This window comes from Lathamus discolor, chromosome 6 (genome assembly GCF_037157495.1).
Source record: "Lathamus discolor isolate bLatDis1 chromosome 6, bLatDis1.hap1, whole genome shotgun sequence".
NCBI classification, from domain to species: Eukaryota; Metazoa; Chordata; class Aves; order Psittaciformes; family Psittacidae; genus Lathamus; species Lathamus discolor.
In genome coordinates this window covers 84,396,361-84,411,780 of record NC_088889.1, presented here as the reverse complement: position 1 = coordinate 84,411,780, position 15,420 = coordinate 84,396,361, and the positions used below count along the sequence as shown (strand labels likewise).

General features: G+C 43.3%; 1 protein-coding gene across 1 annotated transcript; it reads left to right on the top strand.

Annotated features, from left to right (window-relative positions):
• Window positions 1-4,219: 4,219 nt before the first annotated feature.
• Window positions 4,220-15,420, top strand: LOC136017828 (ubiquitin carboxyl-terminal hydrolase 42-like). Its single transcript, XM_065686484.1, has 16 exons — window positions 4,220-4,416; window positions 5,002-5,212; window positions 5,917-6,117; window positions 7,120-7,230; window positions 7,379-7,481; window positions 7,642-7,709; window positions 7,850-7,920; window positions 8,470-8,552; window positions 9,199-9,310; window positions 9,945-10,085; window positions 10,287-10,387; window positions 10,848-10,986; window positions 11,681-12,412; window positions 12,619-12,707; window positions 12,977-13,600; window positions 14,739-15,420. The coding sequence occupies exons 2-16, from the start codon at window positions 5,011-5,013 to the stop codon at window positions 14,752-14,754; spliced, it is 2,793 nt and encodes a 930-aa protein (XP_065542556.1). The 5' UTR covers window positions 4,220-4,416; window positions 5,002-5,010; the 3' UTR covers window positions 14,755-15,420.

Below are 15,420 nucleotides of genomic sequence, written 5' to 3'. Positions count from 1 at the left end.
ATTTTTATTATTAAATGCTATCAGACTGTGACACACTTCTTCTTCACTGGTCCTGCATCAGGAGACCAGTGAGTGGGGAACCTGTAGGAAACACAGGGCATCTGAATAATCTTTCTGGTTTATCCAAGCCGTGTTGTTCAGAGATGTCTAAAGTTTCATCTTTGCTCTTTTAAAGGTAAAAAGCACTTGCCCTACTGTAAATATATAGCATGTAAAATTGATACAGTAGGTAAATACAGCAAAGTTCAAGTGGATTTTTACTGGACTTATCTAACATGCAACGTGTCGTGTGAATTGACAGCTTTCAGAGTGTATTTGATACGCAATAAATTAGATCTTCCTTTCAGTGGTAGGGGAGATGATGCTGTCACTGTGACCCAGAGAAGATAAGTATCTGGGGACTTGTTAGTGGCCACACAGCTCAGGCGCTGAGTGAAGCCACCTGCCTGGCTCTTTCTGGCCCCTGCAGCCGCAAAGGCCAGCACTGAAAACAAGGAGCGGAGGAACTACACGAGTTTCAGCGCAGCACGAAGGGAGAAGTATAAGGCCCTAGTAGACACCAGTTCCCTGTGTGCCCTGATGCCCTCAAGCTGTCAAGGGGTGGAACCGATCTATATTTCTGGAGTGACAGGGGGATCCCAAGAGTTGGCTGTACTGGAGGCTGAAATCAGTCTGACTGGGAGGAAATGGCAAAAGTACCCCATCGTGAGTGGTCCAGAGGCTCCGTGCATGCTCGGCATAAGACTACCTCAGGAGAGGGTACTTCAAAGATCCAAAAGGGTACTGATGGGCTTTTGGCATCGCTGCTTTGGAGACTGAGGAAACTAAGCAGCTGTCCATCTTGCCTGGTCTCTCAGAGGATCCTTCTGTTGTAAGGCTGATGAAGGTCAAACAACAAGTGACAGTCGTGACAACAACGGTGCACCAGTGGCACTATCGCACCGAGACTCCCTGATTCCCATACATAAGCTGATCCATAGACTGGGGAGCCCAGGAGGGATCAGTAGGATCCACTCACCTTTTAATACCCTTATATGTCCAGTGTGAAAGTCTAATGGAGAGTGGAGACTAATAGTAAACTATCGTGGCCTGAATGAAGTCACACCGCCATTGAGTGCTGCTGTAGCGGACATGCTAGAACTTCAGTATGAATTAGAGTCAAAGGCAGCCAAGTGGTATTGATACGCGGATTGACTCCACAACTCGTTAAAGTTGTAAAGTAGGTATGCTTTATTCAGCGCTGAGGTGCATGGGGATCGTTCCTCCAAAGTATGCACACCCAGGGTCGTTTTTCCTTTACATTCATTCCCTCATGGCACACATATGCATTACATTACTGATACGCCTATACATATTTAGTATCTGTCCCCGCTTCGTATTATCATGAGCTAGAAGGTCCTTTGCGCCTGCGCAGTGACCCCTCTGGTCATGGGCAGGGGTCTCAAGATGAAGTAAATGAGTCTTCCTCCTGTGGGCAGGGGTCCTCAAGATGAAGTAAATGAGTCTTCCTCTTCTTAAACTTTTCACCTTTTAATCTTCGCACATGGCTTTAGGGTTTAGTCTGTACCTCATCCATAAATCATCAGCTTCTCCCCCTTATCAATAGACCCAGACATTCGCATTTCCTTGTCAATAGTTGCTTATCGGTAGAATCAGGCCTCTGTCTCCTCCCCTTATCAGCAGTCTGTGCCTTGTTCGCTTGGTAAGCATGATAGGTGTTTACAGCAGACAATACTTTTGTTTAAGCAAGGGATTCTTCTAACTCTCTTATACAATCCCCGGTATTTTCCTTTGTACATTTCATTAACCCTGTATCAATCCCCCCTTTTCTATAAAGTAAGTAAATTCTTTTACTATATTATTTATGACAGAGCTATCCATGTTCTTTCTATCGATTCACAAAATGATTTTGATATACATTGTACATTTCATTAACCCTGTATCAGTATGCCACGACTGATATTGCCAATGCATTTTTCTCCATTCCTTTGACAGCAGAGTGCAGGCCAGTTTGCTTTTACTTGGAGGGGCGTCCAGTACACTTGGAACTGACTGCCCCAGGGGTGGAAACACAGCCCTACCATTTGCCATGGACTGATCCATGCAGCCGCAAAGGGCAGCACTGAAAACAAGGAGCAGAAGAACTACACGAGTTTCAGTGAAGCAGGAAGGGAGAAGTTTGTCGTCCCCGGAGGGCTTTTCCTCAGCATGGCCAACCTCTAACAGGTGCTGCTTTAGGCCACTGAGCAGCCAGTCTGTCTGAGTAGCTACCCTTGGACTTAAAGCCCAATAGTAAAAGGGAAAAAAAGGTTGAGAGTTTGTTCTTCACCTGCATGGGTAGTACCTAATTGCCTGACGTTTTCACAAGCCACTTTGTTTTACTGGCCTTGTGGCCAGTGGAAAGTTTGGGCCAGTTTCACTCCCTCTTAATCCTCCTACAAAGAGCATTTGGAATGAAGTACCATCACACACAAGAACACTATCCCATTTGCTTTGGTAAGTTAAAGAGATATATTGAGCACCACAAATAGCTGATTAAGATGTTGCATTTTAATGCTAAGAAATACTACATTTCCTGCTACAATAGCCTTAGTCATACATTACTCTCAGTAGTTATTCCTGCCGGAGAGAAGAACTTCATCTAACTACAGCATATTAACCCCCAAGGCATTTCCTTCATGCTTCTAGGCAGGCATCCTCACCTGGTTAAATAAACAGGTTTTCAGAAGGGAAGAACTGGTGCAAAAGTGCTTCATGGCTTATTAATGCTTCTGTAGTCTCACATTTCTCCAGAAACACTTTATTGGCTGCTTTTCACACCCTTGCGCACATTGGTACCACTGATTCTGGCTTATTTGCATTACAACTCTACTTGTACAGAGCTCAAACTGATGCATGCGTTGCTCAAAAACAAAACCTGAAGCTGCGGAACAGAAGACTCGAAACAGGTGAAGCGAGCAGCTCTGAGATCGCGCTGCTTTGCAAACGCAGGACATACGACTCAAAATCATTTCTAGAAAGAGTCTAAATGTGTTCCATTAAGCCAAGGTATCTCCACACTGACACTTCTTCAAGGATTGTTCCTCCGCTGGTTGAGTTTCACTCCCTTGAAAGTACTTGTATCTGAACAGTCATCCAAGTAGACCACAATTCCACACACTGGGGAAAATCTGAGGTGTAGAAACATTTACTTTGTACTTTTCCTCTCAGCCTTTATCGCAAACATGCAATAAAGCAGAACACTGGCAGGATGACACCCCATGCAAAACAAGGCCCATCAGCAAGCCTGGAACAACCAAACAGCCTCTCCTTGACAGTCAGAAGCGGATTTGACACACATCACCTTGGGAAGTCCGTGGCTTTGCCAGGACGACACGTTTCCCTGTGCTGTATCCCGAGCTGCTCTGCAACTCCAGCAAGCAAAATGGCTTTGATAAAGCACCGGGTCTCCAAAGCGGTCACTGGCACAGTAGGCACGGCTCAGGTTCAACAAGTTTGTGAAAAACTGCCTGCTGCCAGAAGCAGCCCGAAGAAGCCACCCTGCGCTTCCAGCATGGAATTAGGGGCTTTCCCTTAAGAACAGTACGTGCACTGGGAGGAGAAAAGCATCGTGGTAAAAACGGCAGCTCCCGAGGCATGAGCGGCGTTGTTCCTTGCTTGGCGAGCAGGCGGCGGCGGCTCCTGGCGGGGCCTGCCGCCACCCGCGGGGAATCGAACGCTTCGAAGGGTTCCACTTCCCGCCGTCCTCACGTCCCGTCCGTTAGTTGCCATGAGCGCAGAGTCGCCCTAGGCTGCTCGCTGCTGCGGTCCTGCTTCCGGACGGTCCCCGACGTGCGAGCCCGGCAAGCGACACCCGGGGCGGGGCGGGGCGGGAGGGCGCCGAGGCGGCGCGGCCTTGCGGCTGTCCCCGCGCAGTGGTTGCCGCGGGTCGGAAGTGCCGAGCGGGGCTGGGTCGTAGCGTGAGGTGGAGGGAGAAGGGCGAGGCGAGGTGAAGCGAGGGATCCCTCGGAGCCGCGCTCTGCCCTCGCCTTTCGCGTCAGGGTCGCTTTGGTTTGGCTGTGTTTGGGCTCTTGCCGCTCCCGAGCGCGGACGTGCTGCGTGCCGTGCCGGTCCGTGAGAGCAGCGGTGCCACAATGCTTTTCGGGACCAAAACCTGTCGGAAAGGCAGAGCGGGGGGTGAGCGGGTAGGTGCTGCAGGCTTAGCGCTGGTGACGGAAGGCCGGACAGTTCCATTTGGAACGGGTACTATGACGTCAACCGACTTTGAGAGCTTATCTTGCGACCCGGAACAAGCAGACCCTCAGACCCCGGTGAAACACTGGGCAGCCGCGCCTCGGGAGAGCAGAGAAACCCCTGGGCGGACGGACACCCCGGTCCCGGAGCTGACAAACTCGGACCCCTTTGCTTCCCGCTAAGGTTAAAGGGATAATTAACTGCGGGTTTGCTGGGTTGGCGGCTGGATTATTTCTGATGAAAGTGAACAAGCGTGGCGTGTGTGTGTGTGTGTGCGTGCGCGGGGTGTTCCTTACTTCGAATTTGTGTGTGTGTGTTTGGGTTTTGGTGGGCTTTTTAGGATTTTTGGGTGGTTGGTTTTACTTTTTTGTTGCTGATTTGGTTTGGGTTTTTTTTCTTACGGTAGTGTTCCATTGTGGAAGTGTCGTTTGCAATTTAGAGACGTACAAGTGCCTTCATGTCTACCTGTAGTAGTTTTGTATTGCTCCTTATTTCTACCTGGGTGTTTTTGTGTACGTTATTGTTTTGCAGTCACTGCTGCAAATGTTTGTTTTGTCATGAGACAAATGCGTAATCGCTACTCCCCAGTTACATTCAGTTTTGTGAGTGGGGTTTGAGTTTGGTTGTTGTCGTTTGGGTTTTTTTTTTAATATTTCTTACCAGCTATTTAGTTCTTCAAGTTATTTCTTTGATAGTGAGTGACAGAATTTCCTTCTGGAATGCTTCTTGATATTCTGAAGTCAACAAAAAATTTTACCTCTGTTACAGATACCAGCAATGACTTTAAAGAAGAGAATACCTTCAGTGTTTAAAGAGGTATCATTCAGGTGGCCCAACAAATGTCCTGCCAAGAAAAGAACAGCATGCACTGCAAACTTGGGCCGAGTACAACCTGAGGAAGCTCCAGAGAAAGTACCGAGAGGTTCTATTTATTCTAGAACCTCTGAGAAGCCTAAGCCTTTTGGCCGGGAAGAGCTAAGTAAGTGTGTCTTCTGTCCTTCCCCCCTTTTCTTCAGAACAAAAACCCTAAAAGTTAGAAAACGCAGTTCTCGTTTGTTGCACTGATATAAGACGGGGTTGTGATGAATAAAGCCTTCAGCACTAGGCTGCAATTTTGTGAGTCCCCTAAGGCAACTGCAGGCACTGGCGTTGGAAAACCTGTAGTTTTATCTGTTTAAAAATCTACTCGTAACGATCGGTTTTGAGGAGGTTTTTATAGTACACAGACTTAGCCAGGTCTTCTGTGTTGTGCAGAGAAAAGTACATTTCACCTTTGTCTTTATGGCTTCCATTCTTCACAAGTCTCTGCATGCTAACCCTGCTCAGGAAGAGGTCTGGTATCTGTAGGGTTACCTGCTCTGCTAGTTACTCGCTTACTTTTCCGTCCTTGTTCTTACGTTTATTAGCATAGAATTACAAATGTCAATTAAGTTACAATAAGGAAAAAGACCAGAGTGGTAGTTTGTCTTGTACTGGAAGAACTGAAACAGATAAATAAACCATAGTTCAAAACTGTGTGCTGACCTGCAAATTCAAGTGGCCGTGTTTAAGCTGTTCATCTCGTGGGTTTGCGTGGCGGAGCAGACCTGGCTCTTCTGGGTGCTCCTGCAGAATGCTACCTTTTAAACATCCTTTTTCAAAGAGAAACAGTAAATATTTTTTGAAATCTGATTTTTCTTGCAGTTGTTAACGATGGAATTGCCCCACCACGTAAAATTCTTTCTCCACCTGAGAAAATCTGCATGGATTGGCAACAGCCACTGAATGTTGGAGTTGGACTGGAGAACCTGGGCAATACGTGTTTCCTTAATGCTACTCTACAATGTTTGACGTACACACCTCCTCTGGCCAGTTACATGCTGTCTCTTGAACACAGCAAGTCATGTGAGTCCTTTCTAGCATTATTATAAATATGTTGGGCAAAGGTGAAAGAACAAGAGTGATTCTGTGGAGAAAACGCGTGGCTTTCCCGTTTTACCTGTAGAAGCCGGCTTTGAACGCCATCTTCGTGGTCTTTTTCAACCTAAATGATTCTGTGATTCCGTGATTCTTTAACAGAAAGCTCGGAATGGTATATAAAGTGCATTTGTCCATTCAATGCACAATGGTAAAATTGCAAATAAAGACCATTTCTTGCTTTGTGTGAATAATGAAGTACGTTGTAAAGGAAGGCATTTGGTGAACATTTGACATTTGGATTTCCTGCTGGTAGAAAGGTGGTAAACTTTAGGATGGTGGCATCGTGGATTCTTTGTCTCTGCAGCCTAGATACCATAATGTGCTAATACTGCAATAAATGACACGTTCACTATTGACCCATTAAAAAAGATCGCACCCTAGAAAGCACTCTGAGCTAATTTCCGCTGACCTGAAATGGAAATTTGTGTGGGGCAGTATTAAAATTTTGACTGGTTTTATTCTAGTTAAAAGTTTGTCTTTTTTGAACCTTTGAATTTGTGTTCTTTGCATTTCCATTCTACGCTTGAACTGATTTGCCATTGGAGCCTCTTTGCATATCCTTCTAGGTCTATTTTGACAAAGGTACATGCGTGCTTTTTGGTTTGGCATCTTAGTGTTTATTCCTAGAAATTTAACTGTGTTTTTTTGACATAGATAAAAATGTGCCCAGTTAAGAACCCTGTCGCAAAAGGGAGGGCAGAAATACTTACACATACCTTCCTTTCATCTTTCCTTTCTCCCAGAGGGTTCTTAGCTCTGTGTCACGTAGCTCACCTAACAGCAGTATCCTGAAAATCACACACATTCTCTCTTAGCGCTGTGTCATCAATTTCAATAGTGTTTGTCACGGATACTAGTTTTTGGTTTTGTTCTTTTTTGGTAGCAATGCTTATTTGACTAGACTGTGTTGCTTCTTTCACTTTTCAGGTCACGAAAAAGACTTCTGTATGATGTGTACATTGGAAGCTCACATCAACCAGGCCCTGTGTTTCTCTAATAATGCTTTCAAACCTATAGCTGTTATCAATGGCCTTAAAAGTAAGTAATTTCAGATGGTTCTCTTTTGATATATTTGGTAACTTTTCAAAGCACTATCTGATGCATAGAAATGATTTTGGTACTTTTAGAAACGTGAGTTTTCTTTCAGTTTCTATGAGAGAAATATAACCACCTTCTTTTTTATTAGGAATAGGAAAACATTTCTGTTACGGCAGTCAAGAGGATGCACATGAATTCTTGTCCTTCACTGTTGATGCTTTGCAGAGAGCTTGCTTGAATGGAGGAACCACGTACGCGTAAACAAATCATTTCACTTTTAGATGTTCTCTAGCCCCTTTTACTCCTTTCTTTACTACAGTACATTAAAACGAATGTCCTTGGTAAAAACTGTTTGAAGAGTTAACTCGGAGCCTCGCATCATCTGAGGTCTGATTTACCATTTCTTTCCAGATGGGACACATCTTCTCACGCCACCACACTTATTTATCAAATATTTGGAGGATACCTAAGATCCCGAGGTACTTGTTAAAAATCTTCCTGTCCTTTGAACTGGCCTGTGTCTGTTTGTAGTAAAGGCCTCTGTACTTTGACTAAAGTAAAATGTATGAAGACTTTCAATTTGTCCAGTCAGTGCTAAGCATTTGTATTTTGATTCCAGTAAAATGCTTGAACTGCCAAGCCGTTTCGGATAGGCACGAACCATTCCTCAGTATTACTCTGGATATAGAGGTAAGGTGTTTTGTGAATACGGGTCGAGCTGTAGAAGGACCTGTAGAGCTTTCCAAATAAAGGCATTTTACTTAAAAATATATACTGCTAAAAGGAAAGAGCTTGGCGTTGGGTGGGAGTGGATTGGACTTTGGCCTTGTGTGGAAGGCATCTAGGTGCTCTCCCTGTCTGCAGTGGGTTTAAGCTGTAAAAACAGTAATTACATCTAGACAAACGCCTATACTCTCAGACTACTCGATTATTCTGCTTCAGCATCTATACATCTATCGTTAGGCTGATGGGTTTGATCGTTCTCATTATTGATGCCATAGCATAGTACAGATGCTGTCTGTGGCACTGCAGACTTTATTTTCTTATTTCAAAATAGCATCATTTCCACAGGAGGTAAATGCTCAGCGTACTCTGAGGTTTCTGCCTCCTTCACAGTGGTTGCCGGTTGACAGTAGGTCACTTGAGGATGCGCTAGCAAGGTTCTCTCGTTAACTAGCAGGAAGTGTTTGAAATTTTGCATTTCCAGTGACTTAGTGCTCTACTTTCTTATTCATCCAGACCGTTACGTCTGTCACCAAGGCGCTGGAACAATTTGTGAAACCTGAACAACTGGGTGGAGAAAACAGCTATAAGTGCAGCAAGTAAGATTCTTACTAATTCCATCTGAGTCCAAGAGAACGCATTTCATGTTATCACATGAATATCTGGAAAGAGAAGAATTGCGGCCATTAGCTCCTATTAGACTTTTATTCCTACTGCCGCCTGCACTGGGGTTTATTAGCCTTCGTAATTGTGAGGTTGCACACAGAAATGTTCATCTGGCCAGAAGTTAAAGGGGGTGTCTGCTAAGTAGTGGTGAGCTGAAGCACGGAGCTAAGGACAACGATTTGGGGTGGGAGGCAACATCAGCTCGTTGAAGGTCCTAGTGTTCCCTGTGGAAGAAACTGGGATTGGGTCTCAGTGCATGTGAACGGTGGTCGTTAACATGAGCAGCCTCTAATGACTCGCTAAAAAATGTCTTGCACGGTTCTCGTGCTGAATTGTTGGGAAGTCTCTCCTTTTTGTCATTAGGATAGATGCTCAGATGTTTGCTTGGCTATGAAAAGAGAATGTTCTAAGACCTTTGTTTTGTAGAGCTGTCCGCTTACATGCTGTTACCTTCTGTCTGTTAACAAACCCAAAGTGCGGCGTATGGGTTCATAAGCCTGCGTGAGAGACGTAAACTTGTTTGAATTTTGGGAGGGGGAAGAATTTGCTGTTAAACATTTGTCTGTGCTTGCTTTTAAGGTGCACAAACATGGTACCTGCCTCCAAGACGTACACAATACATCGTTCCTCCAATGTTCTTATCATGTCGCTGAAAAGATTTGCAGATTTTAGTGGTGGCAAGATCAGCAAGGTATATTTGCAGCTGTAAAGCAGCTTTATCTTCTATATATCTATGTTCTTTATCTTCTTGGAATGGGAGATTTCCCCAAGAAAAGATCATTTTAAAGAGGGGGAGTTTAGATTGGATATAAGGAAGAAATTAGGGTTAGGGTGGTTAGGGTGGTGAGGCACTGGAATGGGTTGCCCAGGGAAGTTGTGAATGCTCCATCCCTGGCGGTGTTAAAGATCAGGTTGGACAGAGCCTTGGGTGGCATGGTTTAGTGGGAGGTGTCCCTGCCCATGGCAGGGGGGTTGGAACTAGATGATCTTAAGGTCCTTTCTGACCCTAACTGTTCTGTGATTCTTTGATTTAAAAGTTGTTAGTGTTTGCAGGCTGTAACTATAATAACAATTGTCTAAGAAGCGTCAATCTAGCAACTATGGCTTACGGTAACCCTAAGAGTAGACGTCACTCTTAGAGCTAATTCTGTAGAAAACAGTTCTCTGCAGCTTAAATTATTAAATGTTGTTTCTGAGAATAGGTATTTTTAAATGAATGAAGAATATATTTGTGTGATCCTAGCCTGTGTTCTTAGAAGGGTTTTCCTCAGGCTGTTCCATGAAGCGTTTCAGGGTAATATTTGAATCTTCCTGTTTTCTTTTAGCACGTAAACTACCCTGAATATTTGGATCTCCGAGCATATATGTCCCAGTCAACGGGAGAACCACTCATCTATTCTTTATATGCAGTTCTTGTTCATTCTGGTTTCAGCTGTAATGCAGGACACTATATCTGCTTCATAAAGGTGGGTATCGGCTTGATTTCCAACAGGGTAAAATAAACAAAGAAAATGAATGTTACTGGCAGCCACCATTTTGATGGAGAAAGGTTGAATGATGTGTTCTGTTCGATCTGTTTGGTACGTTTTGTGCTGTAGTGTTCCGCCTGTGATGTCATTTCGACAACATGCATTTTGTCTGAAGGTATCACTGTCTTTTATTTGCAGGCCGGCAATGGATTTTGGTATCGAATGAATGATGCCATAGTGGAGCGTTCTGATATCAAAACAGTTCTCAATCAGCAAGCTTATTTACTTTTTTATATCAGGTAATACCAACTACTGACTCTGTTCAGAATATATTTACTTTCCTGTTACTGATACTTTTCTTTCTTTCCAAGTGTTTTTCTTTCTGTCCTAGGCAAAGTTTACTGTTTGTGTAATTCAGTTCTGTCTAACCTGAACTTACCGCTGTCATTTACTGTCTTTCATTGTTTGCCCTTAAACTGGTGAGCTTGTGCATATTGCTCTACATCTGCTCTATGTAGCTGGCTAATATAGAAGAGGAGAAATTACGCCATAGAAGGTGTAAGGGGGAGTTGTTGCTCTGACAAGCACAGTCATTGTAGGGAGACCATTGTCTATTTCTTACTTTGTAGTCTTGGTTGAGTCTTTTATATATGTCTTCTGTGTCACATCATCTGTTCCTTTAAAATTATAGTTGGGGTTTTAATCCAAGAATAGACTGAAAGAAAAACTCTAAACTGAGATCACTGCTTTTTTCCCAAGGCGCTATGATTTGACACTTGGAGAATGTGGGCTTTCCTTACCAGCACCGTCTTATGCCCGTTCATTCCTTGGTCAGTGGGGGCCTAAGAGTAAGCAGGCTGGATTTATGGGACCACGACTTCCTCCTCATATGGTTAAGGTAATTTGCAGGGAGTAAATAATGACACCAAATTGATAATGTTGTTTTCTTTTGATGTGTGGGGGGTATTGTTTTATAGCATCGAGTTCTATTTTCCCTCCCACACTACAGCTTTCTTCACAACCGTCATGCGACAGCCAGAATTATTGAAACAGTGGCTAATCCTAAACTGTGCAGCCATGCTACTTCATTATACTTCCAACTCAAAGTGCTTTCTAAAGCACTGACAGCTACGCTTTTGAGACACTTGAAGGAGTCTATTAATTCTTGATGATGATGATGATAAGAACAATTGCAGTAGTAATAATAATTAAATATCACTCTCCGTCAGTGTTGCTTTAGCTGAGACAGTGAGAAAGATTTTTCTTGGTCCTGAGTAGCAGAGCAATTATTGCAGTGTTTCCAGGGAATGTTTAAAGGGGAAAATAAACATATTTGGGAAGAGCTGTAGTCAATGTTAAGTTGTTTGAGTGGGTTTCAAAAAATGAGGCTCATTTGATACCAAGATGCAGTAAACCAAAAGCAGCAGGAATTAAATACACTTGTTGGACTTAGGTTTATATTGGAAGTGAGGTGTTTATCTTCTTAGGTGGTGAGGCAATTTTTAGAAATATTTAGTAGGAGAATTTAATGTTTTAGTAAGTGCTGTGTAATTGCACATATTCATCTTGCAATCTTTTCTTTTTCAATACAGAAATCAAGTTGTGGAAATGGAAATGGACCCCTAAAAGGAGATACAAATCCTCTTGGTATGACCATAAACAAGCCATCTTCAGCTCCACCAACTGCTTGCATTCGAAACGTGGAAATGACCAGGCCTTCATCTACGGATCCATCGAAAGCCCAGAAGATCACTATCAGTATTCCTAACAAATTGCCTGAGCTTCAGACTGTGTCACAACCTGGCTGTGTTACCAGTGCTTTGGAGAATGAGGATCTCAGCAAGGCCGTTCCTTCCTCCACAATTACAGATTCTCTCAGAGCAGAGTCTTCCTCAAATGCATCTACAGTGGCAGTTGCTGCTAACATTTCCAAACAGGAAGTTCCTGATGAAATGTTTGTAGAGCCAGCAGTGAATGTAAGTCCTACAGTCGGCTCCGATGCTCTAGTCCCTTCCAGTGCAGAGTCTTCAGGAAAGTCTGTGGAGTCGAATGGCGTGTTGAAAAGGAATTGCAGCATATCTTCATATGGAATTGTAATGGGGAAGGTGGTTGGCACATTGCAGAATTCCCATTCTTTCTGTGAGAGTGCTGAAGAAGAGAGATCCCATCATGAGCTGCCACAAAATGATTCACTAAATGGTGCTATTAGTTTAGATATTGGATTTAAACAAAAGGGACAGAAACTTGATGATTTTGCTTGCCAAGTCCAACCTGCTAAACCTTCTGAGATTTTCTTTGCTAAAACAAATGGATTGCTTTTACCAGCAAGTTATGTATGCTCCATCTAGAACTTCTCACCTATGACGTGTTTAGTATTCAGGAGGAATGTTCCTAATTCATGTGAAATACTGTGAAAACACACAGCACAGATTTCCTCATTAACACTTTGTGCTACTGTCCCATTAGTTTTCTACATTTGTTTTTTTGTGGTTTGTTTGTTAGTTTGTTAACGTCTATGTTTTAATTGTAGATACCTGTAGCTGAGTCACCGATTCCTCAAGAAATAATCTTAGAATCCCTGGCCTGCAACCACCTGAACAGGTTGTCAGAGAAAACAAGGTAAATTGAGTATACTCTGATGAAAACAAGATTTCATACAAGTTTATCATTCTTTTACCCATCTGCTAGTACTATTTAATAGAAAGCTTTAAATTAGTACAGCAAATTCCACACTGTACATGTAGGATTGCAGATGTCAGCACCGAGCATGTGTTATTGTCATATTAAATACAGGCAGATGCCTCCTGGAATGCTTCTGTTTCTTCACAGAATGGTTTTCCATTTTTTACCATTGGAATCCTTTCTCTGTTCTCTTTTTTCCACCCTAGGATGCGTGCGAGCCAATACAGGCCTTCGCATAATGAAAGAAACAGTCCAAATAATGGCAAAAGCTGGGGAAAATACTCTGATTATAGATCCCGAAGCAGAGAAAGAACAGAACAAGACAGGAATAAGTATTCTCGTTCCAAAGGAGAGAAAACCTGGAGCCCGGAAACATACTGTCAAGATGAAGCACAGAGATGGGAAAAATGCAGATATTACGAGGATTATGACTCTGCTCGTAGAACAGGAAATGGTAGAGAGAGGAAGTACACTCATTCTGACAAAGACTTTGACAAACGGAGTCAATTCTCGAAATCAGAGCGGGATGATCCCTGCAAGAGCAGATGGGCTGACAACACTCACTGCAGAGAGGAAGGAGCGCATGACTTGAGCAGCCACAGAGGGAACCTCCGTCATTGTTCAGTACCTCCGCAGCAGTCTGAAAAACACTCTTGGGAAGGGCACGCACCTCCACCTGCCTCAGCTCGTGCACAATTTGACAACGCTTTCTGGGAAAATAAGAAACTGAGGCTTGGCAAGAGGAAATACAGTGACACAGAAGGAGGCGAAAGCGAAGTGGAAAGGAAACGCCGCAAGATAGATGATAAATATCAAGAGACGGATTACAGGTAAACAGGGATTCCAGCATAATCTGCAATTTTTTTCCTAACTCTTTTCTGAATGTTTCTCATGCCTGTCTTTTTCCCATTGTGTCTAAGTGATTTATAATAATAATCCGCCTGCGGGTTGGTCATTAGGCTGGTCATTAGGTTGGTCAAGCAAACGTAGGAAGATGTTGCTGAACAGCATTAGAACGCTAGATCTGGAGCACAAAGTTAAGAACCTGTCCTGGTTTAAGCCCAGCCTGCTGAACCCAGGACAGAACCGCATCCGCGCACTGTTCTTGATTAGGTTACAACAGTTACATATTTTTAACTCCACATATTCCACAATTAGCCCCTGTAAGGATTTGTGTACAAACCAAGACTTACTGTTATTTAATCTGAGGGCTTATGTCTGTTGCATCTGAAGTCAGATGTGCAGAAATTACTGCAAAATAGCTGGCACACAGCAAGCCATCACCTGTGGTAAAGTAAATAACACTTCATACACACATCAAACACTGCATCCCTTTTCCTATTTTTAACCTGCATGTTTCCCTCAGACCTCAGGATTTGGATGGCCTTGTGTTTCACATTGACAATGACTAGGACTGGTTTGGCTTTAGTGAATGCTTTTGCCAGCAGGTGGCCAACTCTGGTTATTTCTAAACCAGTCAAAAGTAGAGGAAGAAGTTAAATGTCTTGCACCCCACTACACAGGCCAGGGCCGTTAAGATTAGTGCGCTATTTGTGTAGACGTGAGAGATGTTAACCGATAAACACAGTGACAGAACCCCACTTTGGTCCACTGCTTGCAACACAAGTGGGATATGAGGGCTGTGAAAAGCCATTTGTTAAGTCTGGAGAATTTTAGTATTTCCTCAAGTCCATAGATGTTCATGAACTTCCTCTTGTGGAAGGTCCGTCTTTAAAAATACTAAATAAAGGGGTCTGAAGTAGGAACTTTCACTTTAGCATAGATCCAAAATGCAGTCTGTTTGGATGTGGGGAAGCTACCTTCTCAAGTCCGTCAGATAATATAGTCACAGAGCAGATGGAGCTGTGTGCAGGCTTGAGACCTCTCTTTCAGAAACCTAACCACTGAGACAGGGTTTGGCGTTGAACGTCATGACATGGACTGACATTGCTTTCTTTTGTCTTTCAGATACAAAGCTCACTGATGGAATCCTTCGATACCCAAACTAAACCTACTGTCAAAACCAACTACGTCTTATCATCAAACCTGACTCTTTACCATCAAAACTGTGTGCCATCAAAGCTGATGGTTTACCATCAAACCTGGCTGTTTACCATCAAGAATGACTCTACCATCAAAACTGACTGCTTACCATCGAACCTGTCTTTGCCGTCAAAACTGACTCTTTACCACCAGACCTGACTGTTTACCGTCAAACCTGGCTTTACCATCAAAGCTGGCACTTTAGCACCAAACCTGACTGTTTACCATCGAAGCTGCCTTTACCATCAAAACTGACTCGTTACCATCAAATGTGACTTTTTACCACCAAACGTGACCGTTTGCATCAAACCTGACTGTTTACCATCGAACCTGGCTTTACCATCAAAAAAGATGAGTCTTTACCTTCAAAAACAACGACTCTTTTATCTTCAGACTGGACTTTATCGATGTTGACCATCAAAACTTTGAATTTATTATTGAAACATTCACCGCCAAGACAAAATCCATATATTTTAATTCCATTTTCTTAATATACTGTCACTTGTCTGAAGTCTCAGTTGTCTGGTTTTGTCTCTCTAAAGGGGCTAGTTAAAGACAAATTTATACTGTGATTTTAATTTTTATTATTAAATGCTAACAAACTGTG